The 15,537-nt window shown below is 45.6% G+C and overlaps 1 protein-coding gene across 10 annotated transcripts in view; it reads left to right on the forward strand.

Annotated features, from left to right (window-relative positions):
* The window catches only part of TRAPPC9 (trafficking protein particle complex subunit 9), a 582,880-nt gene that overhangs the window by 82,865 nt on the left and 484,478 nt on the right, over window positions 1-15,537 (forward strand). For all 10 annotated transcript variants that reach the window (XM_078071955.1, XM_078071953.1, XM_078071956.1 and 7 more), the window contains one exon: window positions 13,218-13,434. In XM_078071955.1, coding sequence (XP_077928081.1) covers window positions 13,218-13,434 — 217 coding nt within the window. The remainder of the gene's footprint in view (window positions 1-13,217; window positions 13,435-15,537) is intronic.

Below are 15,537 nucleotides of genomic sequence, written 5' to 3' on the forward strand. Positions count from 1 at the left end.
AGGTGATGTGGCCGCTCTGTGCCTCCTTCCCTCTCCTGGGAAGCACCTCACTGTCCCTCAGGCCCCTCGTCACAGTGATTCCACGGCACAGACGGGCAGGGAGGCTGCTGGAGCGAGTAAGACACCGAAGGGAGAGACAAAAACAGAGGAAAGCCAATAAACCCAGTACAAACAAATAAACCACAAAGAAAAATCCTGCAGCGTTTGGGACATTTAGTGTAAGGGAAACAGCACCACAGAGACTTGGAATGTGGAGTGGCGGTCACTCGGTGGCCTGAGCGGTTTGCTCGTGAGGGGAAGCCACTTCGTAGGCAGGCTGGGGCCAGACCTTGTGAGTGGGGAGACCCTGGGCTCATCAGGTGTGTGTGGGGGGTTCTCCTGGGAGTTCACGCTGCGGGGTCCTGCAGGCCTGGAGGGCAGTCAGACGGGCTTGGGCTCACGCCCTGTCTTTGCCCCTAATTAGCTGCGGAGCCTTCAGCAAGATCACTCCGCCCCTCTCTTAACGTCTCGGAATGTGAGATGGTAGGATGGCGAGCTTTCCTGGCCGTGGGAAGGATTGGTTTAGATGAGACGCGCTTGTCCAGGACTGACATGGTTTCTGCCCTGCGGCAGCTCTGCAAGTGTCACAGTCGGGGGGGGTGGGGTGGGGGGGGCACCGAGAAGGCCTGAAGCCATGGGACTGCGTGGGGGGGGCGCAGGAGGCCTCGAGGCCCAACACCCCCGGGGGCCGTGGAAGGTTTTGTTCCTGGGATGCTGTCCTTACAGTGCGGGCACAAATGCACATCTTTTATTTCTTATTTTTTTATTTAAACTTTTTTTTAAAAGATTTTATTCATTTATTTGACAGAGACAGACACAGCAAGAGAGGGAACACAAGCAGGGGGAGTGGGAGAGGGAGAAGCAGGCTTCCCGCGGATTTTTTGTTTTTTGGGGCCTGAGTTTGAGAAGTTCTTTATAAAATTTGGATACCAGCCCTTTATCTGATAAGACATTTGCAAATATCTTCTCCCATCCTGAAGGTTACCATTTAGTTTTGTCAACTATTTTCTTTGCTGTGCAGAACGTTTTTATCCTGACGAAGTCCCAATAGTTCATTTTTGCTTTTGTTTCCCTTGCCTCTGGTGACAGGTCTAGCAAGAAGTTGCTGCGGCCGAGGTCAAAGAGGTTGCTGCCTGTGTTCTCCTCTAGGATTTTGGTGGTTTCCTGCCTCACATTTAAGTCTTTCACCCATTCTGAATTTATTTTTGAAGTATTGTAATCTTTTATAAAATAAACTATTTTTACAGGAAATGATAGGTGACAGTAAGAGAAAGTGGTAGTAAGAAACTGTTTGAAAAACCTGGACAAAGCCCCGTACCCCAGCAGCTGCAAGAGCATCATTAGGACCGGTGTATGTCCATCCCACACTGAGGTCTGCCGTACACCTTGACGTTCAGGAATGATTCTGGGCCATTTAAGGACATTTTGGCTCATGATGCTCTTGACTAGAATCTGTGACCTCTTTGTCTCTGGTTAATTTTCTCTTCAAAGCCATTGAAATTTTTTGCAGGCTACTCTGTTCAGATATAAGAATAGCCTCTTTAAACTTCTTGCTGCAGTTCCTTAATGAAGCTGTTGCTAAGGAAACCCAGCAAAAGCTGGTAGATATGCACATGATAATTGTAACCTCGGAACTTTATGTCAGATTAAGCTCAAAATCAGAGGGATGGGGAGATTCAGGAAAGGCTTTTTACAATAGAGGGGAGAAGTGTGAAGATACAGCATAGGTAAGACTCAGACGTGTCAGTTCCCGCAGCAGGGCACCCGGCTTTCAGGACGGCGTGAGGGGAGTTCATAGTTCTCCAAAGAAAGAAACAGTTGCGTGGGGAGGGAGGGAGGTCGAGTTCCTTACTGAGAAGGGAAAGGAGGGGGACGGAGAAATGTCTGGTTGAACAAGATATGGCGTGGCGTTCTGGTACTTAGGAGAGGGGTTGAGTGGGGAGCAGGCCTAGAAGGAGATCTGCAGGAGAGAAGTCAGAGCTGTGGGGAGCAGACGGGGGTGGGCCTGGGCCGCCAGCCGTGCTCCAGCGGAGGTGCTCCAGCTGAGGTGCTGCCGGAAGCCCCAGCGTCTGGCCCAGTCCTGGCCTTGGAGCCCAGCGCCCTGACGGGAGGGGGGGGCTGGGAGCAGGCGGCCCACGCAGCCCGCGGGAGCCGTGCGGTTAGCACAGGTGCTCCGGGATGGGAAGGCCGGTTCGGGACTCGCTGCTTAGGGCGAGCTGCCGGTGCTGCTGCAGGTCTTCCTGCCGGGCGCACGGGGGCACGGGGGCACGGGGCACGGGGGCACGGGGGCTTGTGGTCTGTTCCTCCTGCCTCAGCTCTCGGAGGCTGCAGTCGCCCTTACGGAAGTACACCTCCTTCGCCGCCCGCATTTTCCTGATTTCCATCCGTTTGTTCCATCCTCAGTTTCTCCCCACCCTCATTTTTTTTTTTTTTTTTTTTTTAAAGATTTTTTATTTATTTATTTGAGACAGAGAGAATGAGAGAGAGAGAGCACATGAGATGGGGGAGGGTCAGAGGGAGAAGCAGGCTCCCTGCCGAGCAGGGAGCCCGATGCGGGACTCGATCCAGGGACTCCAGGATCATGACCTGAGCCGAAGGCAGTCGCTTAACCAACTGAGCCACCCAGGCGCCCTCCCCACCCTCATTTTTATCTTTTTGTTGCTATTGTTGCTAAATTGCGTTTAAAAGTTGATTTAGATTTTTTTTTTTAGAATGAGGCTGAATGTAAATAAATGCATAAACAGAATCACAGACACTGCCTTTTGAAATTCTAAGCTGCTTACTCTAGTAGTTACTTAAAAATGGAACTGATTATTAAAGTGATACATTTTAAATAACCAGTTTGGTAATGCACACGGAGTCCAGAGCCGGGGCCGTGGGGTGTCTGTAGTCCCCCGGCCAAGCACGCTTGTTGGAGAGCAGGCCCTCCCCAACGTGTGTCTGGTGGCCGTGAGGAGACCGCTGTGGGGAGTGCGGTGCTCAGGACCGCGTGCGGGCCTGCGAGGCCTTGTATCAGGAGCACTATGTGCGTGTCCGCATCTCATCCTTAAAGCCCTCCTGTGAGGACTTTACACTTTATTTTGAAAGATTTCAAGTCTTCAGAAGAGTCACGAGAGTAGTACAATGAACACGTGTGTACTTTTCACCTAAAAGGACAGTATTTATCTTTTTGGGTCTGGCTGACTCACTGACCATGACGTTTGCAAGGTTCCTCCATGTGGTGGCAGGAATCAGTACTTCCTCCTTTTCCACGGCTGGTTAACAGCCGTGGATATGCCACACTTTGTTTATTCTATCATTGGTTGACGGAAATTGGGTCGTTTCCACCTCCGGCTGTTTCTGAATAAAGTTGCTGTGAACAGTGATGTGCAAGTTTTTGTGAGGACATACGTTTCCAGTTCTGTTGGGCATGTGCACCTAGCAGTGGCGTGGCTGGGTCATCCCGTGGCTCTGTGTCTGACCGTCTGCATAACCACCAGCCTGTTTGGCAGAGCAGCTGCCCGCTTCCCACAAAACCCCTCTCCTGTGGACGGCAGTGCGTGAGAGGTCCCACGTCTTCACCGCCGCACGGATGCCCGCTGTTGTCCATCTTTTCGTTGTAACCATCCTGCTGGCTGTGAAATGTCTCATTGTGGTTTAAGTTTTCATTTCCCTGATGGCTGATGATGTGCTTATTGGCCATTTGTATATGCATGCAAATTCTTTGCCAGTTTTTAAATTGGGTTTTGTTTTCTTTTTATTGTTCCGTTGTTAAGAGTTTGCTATATATCCTGGATACTCGTCTCTTATCAGATACACGCTTTGCAAAAATGTTCTCCCTTTCTGGGGGTGGTCATTTCACTTTCTTGATGATGTCCTTTGCAGCACAGAAGTTTTTAATTTTAATGAAGTCAGTTTATCTATTGTTTCTTTTATCACTCATGTTCTTAGTATTGCATCTTGGAAACCATAGCCTAATCCAATGTCACGAAGATTTACTGTTTTCTTGTAGGAAGTTTATAGGTTTAGTTTGTACCTTTAGGTGTTTGATCCATTTTGAGTTAATTTCTATCATATGCAGTTGGGTTCAAGTTCATTCTGTTGAAGGCAGAGACCCATTTGTCCCAGCACTGTGTTGTGCAGACATTCTTCTCCCACTGAGTGGTCCTGGCATCCTTGTGGAAAATTAATTGGCTGTACATGTAAGGTTTGATTTTTAATTCTGTTCCATTGATTTATATCCATACTTAACGCCAGTACCGTACTGATCAGATTATGGTAGCTTTGTAGTAAGTTTTGAAGTTGGGAAGTGTGAGTCCTCAAATTTTGCTCTTCTTTTTCAAGATTGTGTTGGCTATTCTGGGTCCCTTGAACTTCTGTGTGAATTTTGGGATCCGTGTGTCAATTTCTCTAAGGAAGCCAGCTGGGATTTTGATAGGGATTGAGCTGAATCTGTAGGTCAGTTTGGGGAGTTTTGGTGTCTTAATATTGTCTTCTATCCCATGAACCTGAGGTGTCTTCCATATATTTAGGTCTCTTACAATTTCTTTCATTGATCTCTTATTGTTTTCAGTGTATAAGTCTTATACATTTTTGTTAAATTTATCTCATTATTTCATTCTTTTTAATGCTATTGTAAACGAAAAGGCTTTGTTTCCTGAGGGCGGGACTATGTATCATTTATCTGTGTATTCCTAAGATTTTATTTAGTAGGTGCCAGATCTATATTTGTTAAATGAATCTATTCACAACAGTCTCTCTCTTCCCATTTTATAAACGAGAAACCCAGCTTCAGGTTATGCTACCTGAACACATACGTGAGAGTGAGAAACCAGATCCTGGGGTGGGGCACAGTGTGGATGATACTGGGATCCTATTCAGGATGGATTCATCTTAATTTCTTTAAAAAAATCCCTTCGGGTGTATTTAGTCAGATGCTTTAAGTCAGATGTGTAGAGTAGCTAGGGCTATCAGTTTCAAAATAAATTTCTAGTAAGAGTGCTGTACTCGAAGCCTTATTCGTATGACTCTTTGAAGAGGATCATGTTTAGGGAGCTTGGCTAATTAGCACTTGTGTTTATTAAATACCTACAGCTGTAAGTGATGGAGCAGCGCTCATGAGAATGAGGGAACTGTCCCCCAGGGTGGTGTTCCTGCAGTTGTGACCAGAGCCAACTCTTGACATGGTCTAGCTTGCTCGTCACGACCCCTGCAGTGAGCTTACTAAATACTTTGCCAGTCATCTGTTGAAACAGAGCCACAAGCACTGATGAAGGTTCAATGAAGGGAAGTCCTAAAGAACAAGATTGAGGTTCATCCTATGAAAGCATTTTTCTGAGAGTCGGTGTTGGATCCGCGTCGAAGAGGGTGGCAGTGGAGTCCGCTGTTTGAGATTTATAGGGTAGAGTACTCCTGCATGGGAGCCCAGGGTTATACAAAATTCAAATTCTAGTCCAAGGGAAAAGCAAGTGGCAAGCCCCATGGTGGGAGGGAGCATGGCTGCTTAGGGGCTGAGGCACACGGGGCCGGGCAGGCAGGTGTGCGTGAGGCGCCGGGGAGGCGGCAGGAACGGACCGCGCAGGCTTGGTCGGCTGTGTGCGGTCTCCCTTAGGCTTTATCCTGAGAGCGCTGTCCAGCCGCTGGGGATTTTAAGCAAGGGCGTACAGTGCTATAAAGGATCACCCTTCTGGCAGCCTGTGGAAGGCTGGGCAGGAGGTGACGGGATGGCGTAGAGGAGGCGGCTTTGAGGTTTGGCAGTCAAGTGGGTCTTCATCCTAGCTCTACCACTTAGTAGCTGTGTGACTCGCACGGCTCACGTAAGGAAACAGAACTTCTCTAATCAGTTGGACTGCTAATGCCCCGACTTCCCAGGATTGTTGTGAGGTTTCAGTGAGATAACAGGTCTGCAGTGTGCAGCACGGTTCCCGGCTCAGCGTTAAGTGTTCCTGAGCAGCTCTCAGGGAGGTTGTGCGCAGGTGGAGGTTGACGTGCCTTCAGAGCATCTCAGTCAAGTGTCACCGGTGAGTGGGATTCACCGAGGAGGTCTGTCCCCGAGCTGAGCATTTTCATAAAATCCTTGACTCTGAGGACCCCGCAACATTGATCCCTGAAAGTGAAGACATACTTTATAACACAGGTGGACAGTATTAGCATTTCTGTCATTGAAACTCATTGTTCTTTTTTTTAAAGATTTTATTTATTTAAGAGAAAGGGAGAGAGAGCGAGCGAGAGCGCGCACGAGCTGGGGGGGTGGTGGGGCAGAGGGAGAGAGTCTTAAGCGGACTCCGTGCTGAGTGGGGAACCCAACACAGGGCTCGATCCCACGACCCTGAGATCACGACCTGAGCTGAAGCCAAGAGTCAGATGCTCAACCGACTGAGCCACCCAGGCGCCCCCATATCTCTTTATCACTTATTTCACTAACTAGATACTTACTGAGCACTCACTTTGTACAGCCCTCGCCTGGACTCAGGTTACACAATTCAGAGCCAGCAAATCTGCCTTTTTTCCAGGAAGGAGGCCCATGTTGTTGGTAGCCTTCTGTAATTTGCCTAACTTACAATTCCAGTTTTTGCTTTAATTGATTCTATTTTATGTTGGTTGTTTCCTGAAAAGAAAGACATCTTATCTCATTGTCATGTTCAGATCAGGTATTTCTAAGAATTGCTGATTTCATCTGTAGTCTATGTATTTTATTAACCTTGTAGATGGTTTTCTTATTTTTTGGCTTTGCCCCTTTGTTTATTTTGTATGCCTCTCTAAGTCTCTATCCTATTTGGGCTCTTAATTATTGTTTTAATTAAAAAATGTCTGTTAGTAGAAAAAAATATCAAATAATGTGTAAGTTCAGAAGATAACTAGTGTATTTTCTGTTTTGGCAATATCATGGTCTAGCAACTCTCAAAAACCCTCTTTGCATGTGTTCCTTAAAAATGCTGATTAAGGGGCACCTGGGTGGCTCAGTCATTAAGCGTTTGCCTTTGGCTCAGGTCACGATCCCGGGGTTCTGGGATCGAGCCCTGCATCGGGCTCCCTGCTCGGTGGGGAGCCTGCTTTTCCCTCTCCCTCTGCTCCCCCTACTCACTCTTGCTCCTGCTCTCTCTCAAGTAAACAAATAAAATCTTTAAAAAAATGCTGATTAAAAAATAAAACTTTTTTCCCCAGTTTTTCAAAATGTATAGCAGGAAAGTAAGAGGAAATCCTCAGGGGCCAAAACGACTAGAAAGCACAAATCCTGGAAGTTAAGTGAGCCTCAGAAGCCAGCGAATGCCACCTAGCTCTGGGAACACAGTTCCAGCAGCCCATATAGGAGGGACAGGCGATAAACCTTTGGCCTGCCCCCACTGGGAATTGGATGGCAGACCCATGTGTAAAGCCGAGACCGCCCCCAAGCCATATTTAATGGAAGGGTGAACTGGAAAAAAAAAAAAATCCCACTACTCAAAGCAAGAAAATAGGGAAATTCTGAATCTTGTTGGAAGGAAAAAAGCAACCCAAACTGAGGATTTAATTTAAAGTTCCTGGCATGAGAGTGACCACAAACTCCTGGCAGAAATATATAAATCCTCCTGGAATGAGAAATTGTGTTTTGAATGAATCAATGAACAGTCAATACAAAAAGGTCCTCAGAGGGTTTTGAATCACGATGTTGGATCCTGAACATACCAACATTGCCTTTCTCCCAAGGTCTCATTTAAATATCCAAAAAGATTTTTTATTTTTTTAAAATTTTAAAAAAGATTTTATTTATTTATTTGACAGAGAGAGACACAGCGAGAGAGGGGACACAAGCAGGGGCAGAGGGAGAGGGACAAGCAGAGTCCCCACTGAGCAGGAAGCCCGACGTGGGGCTCGATCCCAGGACCCTGGGATCATGACCTGAGCCGAAGGCAGACGCTTAACAACTGAGCCACCCAGGCGCCCCCAAAAAGATTTTTTAAAGGAAAGAGCCATGTTGATAATTACATCCATTGATATTATAATATGCTAGGAACTCAGAGGTGAATATGGAGTAGTCTCCTCTTTTATGGAGCTCGTGTTCTATTTGAGGAGACAAATCTGTGTTTTGTGAGCTTGGTGGAGGGAGGTGTTAATACAGTCAGGCAGGAGAGGATATGAAGAAAGTGATGATGGGTGGGTGACAGTTGGGTTGTGTACAGTCTTATTTAATTGGCTTTTAATTTCAGGCTCCATGAGTTGTCATTGGGGGGAATAGATTTTATGGAGAATATACTTAAAAAAACTCAGGACTCTTTAGAATTAGAAAATGAACGCTAAGAAAGACATAGTCCAAGTTTGTGCAGTCCTCAAACCACAGCTCAGCTTGCTTGCTCACTAAATCTGAAGATGGTAAAAGTAGGCAGGACTTCTTGAGGCCAGAGGACTTGGTTTCTAAGATCATCCAAGAATGAATCCAAGGCTACCAGGATGAGCAGGAGTCAGGCTTTGGCTTTGCTCTGCCGCTTCGGGTGTGTGCTGACCAAGGGTGTTGATTGTTCTTAAAGTTTCATCTCTCTTTAATGTTTGTCAAGGTGTTGAGCACAAGGTGTGTACACCTGCTCTAGGAGCCTTTTAGGTACCAGCCTAAGAGTGGGGGCACAACTGCCCCTCCGTCATCCATCCCTCCATCCATCTTCTATGGCGCTGGGAACTCAGCAGAGTGATTCCTTGTCGGCTTGTCTGTCTCCTCCATGACCTTGTCAACCATCGAGGGAACAGGTCTTATGTAACTTTGTTTTGTTTTTAATCCTTTCCCTTTGAATGATTAAAACCAAAAATGGATCCAGTTACTTTAGCAGATGCTTTTTAAAGAAAGGTCCTTGGTACAAGCCTGGTAACCCTGCTTTGGGATGTAGGGAAGAGAGTTACATTCTTTCCTTTCCAAACTGTTTTGACACACATATATGGAAATTTGTGTAATTTTGAATATATATTTTCTCTCTGTATAATCACGGCTAGAAATAAATGTGGGTAGAAACAGAATGTGTTTCCCACACTTGAGCATGTGCGGTCTCCGCGGTTCTCTGCCCTGTTTCACAGTCGTTGCTGGTGTGTGCTGTCGCCAGCCCATCTCTCAGTGACCGCCACAGCCTTGTTCCTCAGGTCACGGCAAGTGCCCACGTTTGAGAAGGCTAAAGGCTGGTGAGGCATTTTCGGGAGCATCTCTGGCTGGCTAATTTTGGGTTAACACTGGTGACATCAAAGGCATTAATTAACAATGGTATTTCTCGTTTCTTGAACACTCATCGGGAGCTTTAAGCTATGCTGACCATACACGTTATCTCATTTAGTCTTTCCAACAATCATGATTAGATTTTATTATCCTTATTAATAAGGAAAGTACCAGAGCTAGTAATGTCCAGATTTGGGACTGGCACTTGGGTCTTTCTGATTCCTATGTCTCTGCGTCCTTCCAGATAGCCAGGAGACTCTTCCTAAGTCTGAGTTTCCTGCTAATATTACTGCTTTGTTTCTAGTGGAATAAAGCAGGTGTGAACTTACTTTCCAGTTGGAAAAGGAATAGTGAATTAACAATCGAGTTCCTCAGAGTTCATCTTAGGAGTAAAGCTACTTGTCTTGAGTAATCTTTGAGTTACTTTCCACTTGGAGCTTCCTGTGAACGTCTGGGCCCTGGTGGGCTCGGCCTTCGTGGCTGCACAGCCTGTTGAAAAGTTAGAACAAAGATGTTTTGATTAATATTCCCTAAAAGAGCAGTGGATTGGAAATAAGTTTGGGAATTTGATTTCATCTCAAAATTTTGTAAGGATCTTGGCCTAAAATTTTGCCTGGGACTCTTTCATATTCCCCGGATTTTGTGCTGTGGATGTCTATGCTGACCTAACATGGCTTTGTCCTGAGGCTCACAGGCCCATGGCCAATGAGGAGCTTTTCAGTTAAGTGTTTTCCTGGGGCTCTGAAGCACTTGTGCCCAAGATTTTTCCATTAAGAATCTTTTCTGGGGCTTGGAGTGATTGCAATTCCACTTATAATGTAGTGTTTATCATTTGGTTTCTCGTTATATTCAAATGATGGAAGAAGAACGAAAGAGTATATTACTGATCAGAGTATTCCAATCTTTCATCTTTAATAGCGTCCATGAAAGAATCAGTGGGAACTCTGATGGACTGGAGGCCAAGTCTAGTGATCTTTATTTTATTTTATTTTTATTTTTTTGTTTTTTTTAAAGATTTTTTATTTATTTATTTGACAGAGAGAGACACAGCGAGAGAGGGAACACAAGCAGGGGGAGTGGGAGAAGGAGAAGCAGGCTTCCCGCTGAGCAAGGGCCCAATGCAGGGCTCGATCCCAGGACCCTGGGATCATGACCTGAGCCGAAGGCAGACGCTTACCGACTGAGCCACCCGGGCGCCCCTAGTGATCTTTATTTTAGATGGTGGCCTCATTGAGGGTACTGGCTATAACCACTAATATTTTTACCTTCCCCAGTATCTTTTTCCATATTTAAAACCAAAGGGTACAGTTGACGGTCTGAGAGTTTCCAAGTATGTGATAAAAGCATTAAGTACTCCTGCCTCTCCTGTGTAGACCTCCTCAGTCCTCTGCTCCTGGCTGCATCTCACTGCACTGGAATTTCTCTACAACTGGTACTGTGTGCAAAGAGAGCAAAGACTGTGTCCCTTTGAAATTTGCATATGCACGGATCCTAGACCTAATCATAAAGCTTCTATAAGAAGACATAGGAAAATATGTTCGGGACTTTGGGGTAAACAGAAGTCCCTTAGGCAAGGGCACAGAAAACATTAACCATAAAAGAAAAATAAATTGAACTACTTTACAATTGGTAAAATTGATAAACTGAACTCCTTCACAATTTCTGCTTATCAAAAGGCTTCTTTTGGAAAATAAATGGACAGCAGACTGGGAAAATATGACATTAAGAATATGTTAAGAACGCCTATGACTCAGTAATAAGACAAATGATCTAATTTAAGAAATGACCAGAAAATTTGAACAAATACTTTATGATGGAAGATAGAGAGGTGGCCAGTAATCATATGAAAAAATTCTAGCGTCATTAATTATCAGGCAAATGCAAATTAAAGCCACCAGAATGGCTAAAATGGAAAAGACTGATAACATCAAATGTTGGTGAGCATGTGGAGCAACAGTAATGCTCATACATTACTGATTTGAGTATAAAGTGATGCTTCCACTTTAGAGAGGGAACGTACCTCAGCATAATTAAGGCCATGTGTGACACCTCCACAGTGAATATCATGTGGTTGAAAAGCTGAAAGCTTTTCCTCTAAGATCAGGAACAAGACAAAGATGTCCACTGTTACCACTTTCATTCCACATAGTATTAGAAGTCGTAGCCATAGCAGTCAGACAAGAAAAAGAAATAAAAGGCATCCACGTTTGTAAGGAAGAAGTAAAGCTGTCACTACTTGCAGATGACATGGTCCTATATAGAGAAAACCCTAAAGATGCCACCAAAAAACTATTAGAACTAATAACTGAATTCAGTGAAGTTGTGGGATATGAAGTCAATATATAGAAATCTCTTGTGTATCTATACACTAATAATGAAATAACAGAAATGAAGATGAAATAAACAACCCCGTTTACAATTGCATCAGAAGAATAAAATACCTAGGAATAAACTTAACTGAGAGGTGAAAGATCTGTACTCTGAAAACTGTAAGACACTGATGATTGAAATTGAAGACAAAACAAATAAATGGAGAGAGATTCCATGCTCATGGGTTAGAAGAATTAATATTGTTAAAATGTCCATACTACCCAGAGTGATGTACAGATTCAAACAGTTCCTATCAAAATATCAGAACTAGAACAAAAAAATCCTAAAGTTTGTATGGAACCACGAAAGACCCTGAATAGCCAAAGCAATCTGGAGAAAAAAGAACAAAGCTGGAGGTATTAACTCCTGGACTCCAACTATCCTACAAAGCTATAGTAATCAGAACAGTATGGTACTGGCACGAAAATAGACATAATAGATCAATGGAACAGGATAGAGAGCCCAGAAATAAACCCACAATTATATGGTCAATTAATCTATGACCAAAGAGGCCAAAATATACAATGGGGAAAAGACTGTCTCTTCCATAAATGGTATAGGGAAAGTGGATAGCTAGCTACATGCAAAAGAATGAAACTGAGCCACATTCTTATATACCATACACACAAATTAAAAATGGATTAAATGTGAGACGGGAAGCCATGAAAATCCTAGATGAAAACATAGGCAGTCATCTCCTGGACATTAGCCTTAGTAGAGTTTTCTGGATCTGTCTCCCCAGGGCGGTGGGTGTGGAGAAGGGGCATTGAGGAGTGCAGGTTGGTTGTGGTCTGTGCTCACAGAGGTATCTGGGAAACATTTATTGCCCGGGCTCCCAGAGGGGGAGAACCACCTCCGTAAGCAGTGTGACCTTGAGCAGCGGGGGGGCTGGGGTGGTCCTTCTTGCCAGGGAGCTGTGGCACAGTGCGGGGGTGGTCATGCAGTAATTGGAGCACCCCCCCCCCCCAAACTCAGGACTGCTCTCTGACACTCTGGGGTGTATGATTTTGCATAGATGTTCATTCATCTCTGAGCTTCAGATTTCCTTGTCTATGAGCCGGGGTGATTCATGGGATTATTGTAATGATGAAGTAAGGTGTGGTAACGTTGCTGGCACAGAAGAAACACAAGTTGTTATTACTACATCATGGGGTCGTGGAGAGAATTCAGTCAGGTCACGGATGAAGGAAAGCTGTTTATAAGCATGAAGGCTTAAGTCTAAATTAGGTGTTGTGATTATTGACAATTTGTTGTCCGGTTACGTGGTTCCACACATTCTCTGTTTTGAGCAGTTTTGTATTCGATGAAAGTCCCTGCCCAAATCCTAGCGTCTAGGGGAACTGTTGTTCTTTCTCTTTTATAAAGGAGCTAAAAGTAGACGTCATGTGGTATGTAGCAAATGTGTTTGTTCCAGAGAAGACAGGCCTTCCTAGCCAAGGGACAGGGCGAACTTGAAGAGGTGGGCCTCATAAAGGCTTTGGGACTTGCACGTCGCGCTGCTTCCATGCTTTTCTTGGGAGTGTCATCACAGTGCACGGGGTAGGCCTGGCCTTCCTCAGGGTTTCATCATGTCTGTTTTATGAAAAAGTTTTTTTATTTTTTTATTTTTTATGTGTTTCCTTTCTCAAAAGTTTTTTTACTCCTGTCCGTGCTTCAGCTTTCTGAAGAAGAGAAAATCCAGCGGTATAGCATCCTCTCTGAGCTCTACGAGCTGATTGGCTTCCACCGAAAGTCTGCGTTCTTCAAGCGTGTGGCCGCTATGCAGTGTGTGGCCCCGAGCATCTCGGAGCCAGGGTGGAGGGCCTGTTACAAGCTCCTCCTGGAGACGCTTCCTGGCTACAGTCTGTCGCTGGACCCCGAGGACTTCAGCAAAGGTACCGAAAGTCTCATTGCTGGAACTGAGATGTTGCTGGAATCCCATTACCTGTGCATTGTTCGCGCACTTCCTCTCCCAGTTAGACGGTGGGGTTCAAAGATGATGAAGCACCATCCTGCCCTTGGGTGTTTACACTACAGTTACGACAAAAAGTAGTGGTGCTTTGCTTGGGGGCTGGTGTCCTTTTGGCTGGTCCTTTTCCTGCCCCTGCTAGTCGTGATTGGAGTTAAGGGCAGAAAGAACTGGACCAGCCATGGGCACCTGTGGGATTCACAGTCAGTAGGCTCAGTGTCGTTGGTGGAGGAGCTGCTGGAGCTGTGGAGGTGGGTACGAGCTCACTTAGGCCACCTTCCCGGGAGGTTTTGTGGAGGGAGGTTAGTGCTTGGGAAGTGGGCAGAGTTTTTAAAGCAATTGCACGGTTGCTCTGTAGGGAGAGGATAAAGGGTATTGGGAAAGTTTCCAGTTGCACAGGGAATGGAATCCCCATTTACTGTGCTTCAGGGAGACTGGAGGCAAGGTCCCACTTGCTCTCCAGGTACCTTTTTATGGTATCCTGTGAATGTAACTCCAGGCTGGCTCCGGAGGGAGAGCAGGCCGCCGGGCTTTGTGCAGGTCACCCCAGGAGCTGTCTGATGTGTCCTGGGATGCATAACATCTGAGAGTCCAGAGTCGGAGGCCTTCTTCCGGGATGCTCTTCCTCGCTCCTCACTGTGGAGCTGCCAGCCGTCCTTCGGGTCTTGGCTGGCTGTCACTTCTGCAGGGAGGTCCCCTGTGGCCCCTCAGCCTATGCAGACTCCCTTGATTTTTCCTCTTTCTTTCTTTCTTTTTTTTTAAAGATTTTATTTATTTATTTTAGAGGGAGATAGAGAGTGAGCAAGAGTGTGTGCGTGAGCGGGGGAAGGGGCAGAGGGAGAGGGAGAGAGAGAACCCCAAGCAGGTCCCATGCCTAGTGCGGAACCTGATGCTGAGCCGCCCAGGCACCCCTTATTTTTACTCCTTCATCGAATCCTGTTGTTCTTCCTTATGGCACCCCTATAATTTGCAAGTGCATTTAAAAATCGGTTGAGGTTGGGGCACCTGGGTGGCTCACTCTTGATCTTGGCTCAGGTCATGATCTCGGGGTCTGCACTGGGTGTGGAGCCTCCTTAAAAAATAACCAATTGGAGTGATGATTTAATGCATCCCACGCCAGCCTGTGTGCCTACGAGAGCAGAGCCCCTGACTCTCCCCGTGGCCCCTGGGTGGCACATGGCAGGCGTCCCAGGAGCTATGTGGCACGTGGGACCGAACCCTAAAGAACAGCTGCAGCCTGGGTTGCCACTTGTCGAATAGAATTTCTTGGTCTTAATTTTTAAAGCAGACGAACAGAGTGTTTCTTTTGCAAAATAAAGCAAGCACATCTCTGAGTGATTTGGTACTTTTTACTTAGCCTTCTGTTTTGGGAGGAGACATTTGCCATTGTTTTGTGAAAGAGGTGGAGAGAAGGTTAGGAAGTGAGATCAAATGAAGTACAGATGATAAATGTTGGCTGGCTGTGTTTTTAATAGGAAATAAAAATCACTTTAAACTCCATCTCCACTGTTGCTCTGGACCACTTCAAACATTTCTCAGAGAATTAAATAGAAATGTACTCAAAAACCCTGCACCTGTGAATAGAAGTAAATTGTATTCTCAGGACCCAAAATGTATTTCTGTTTCTCAAAATGAACATTTTCACTAGCTGGTCACAGAAAGTCAGGGCAGGTACACAAATACGGACTGTGTGTATTTGCCCCCTTAATGGGCTGCTGGTTATCACTTGAATCTGTTTGTGTTGCTGTATTTGAAGATTTAGGAATATGCTGTGCATGGAGATGAGCCTTTTCCCGAGTGAGGGACTCGGTCTTCCCTAGGAGCTCATACGAGAGAGAGACTGGCAGGGCAGGTGGATTTGCTTTAAGGGAATAGTCGTCATAAACTCTCAAATCAGGAACTTCTTGAATGCAAGAGTGTTGAAAATGTTATCACTTGGTCATATGTTGCGAATCTGGCTTACGAATAGAAGGAGTCAGGTTTTATTGGAGGAGCAATTTGAATCACATAGAAATTGTGACTTGTACAC

Source organism: Halichoerus grypus, chromosome 5, assembly GCF_964656455.1.
Source record: "Halichoerus grypus chromosome 5, mHalGry1.hap1.1, whole genome shotgun sequence".
NCBI lineage: Eukaryota > Metazoa > Chordata > Mammalia > Carnivora > Phocidae > Halichoerus > Halichoerus grypus.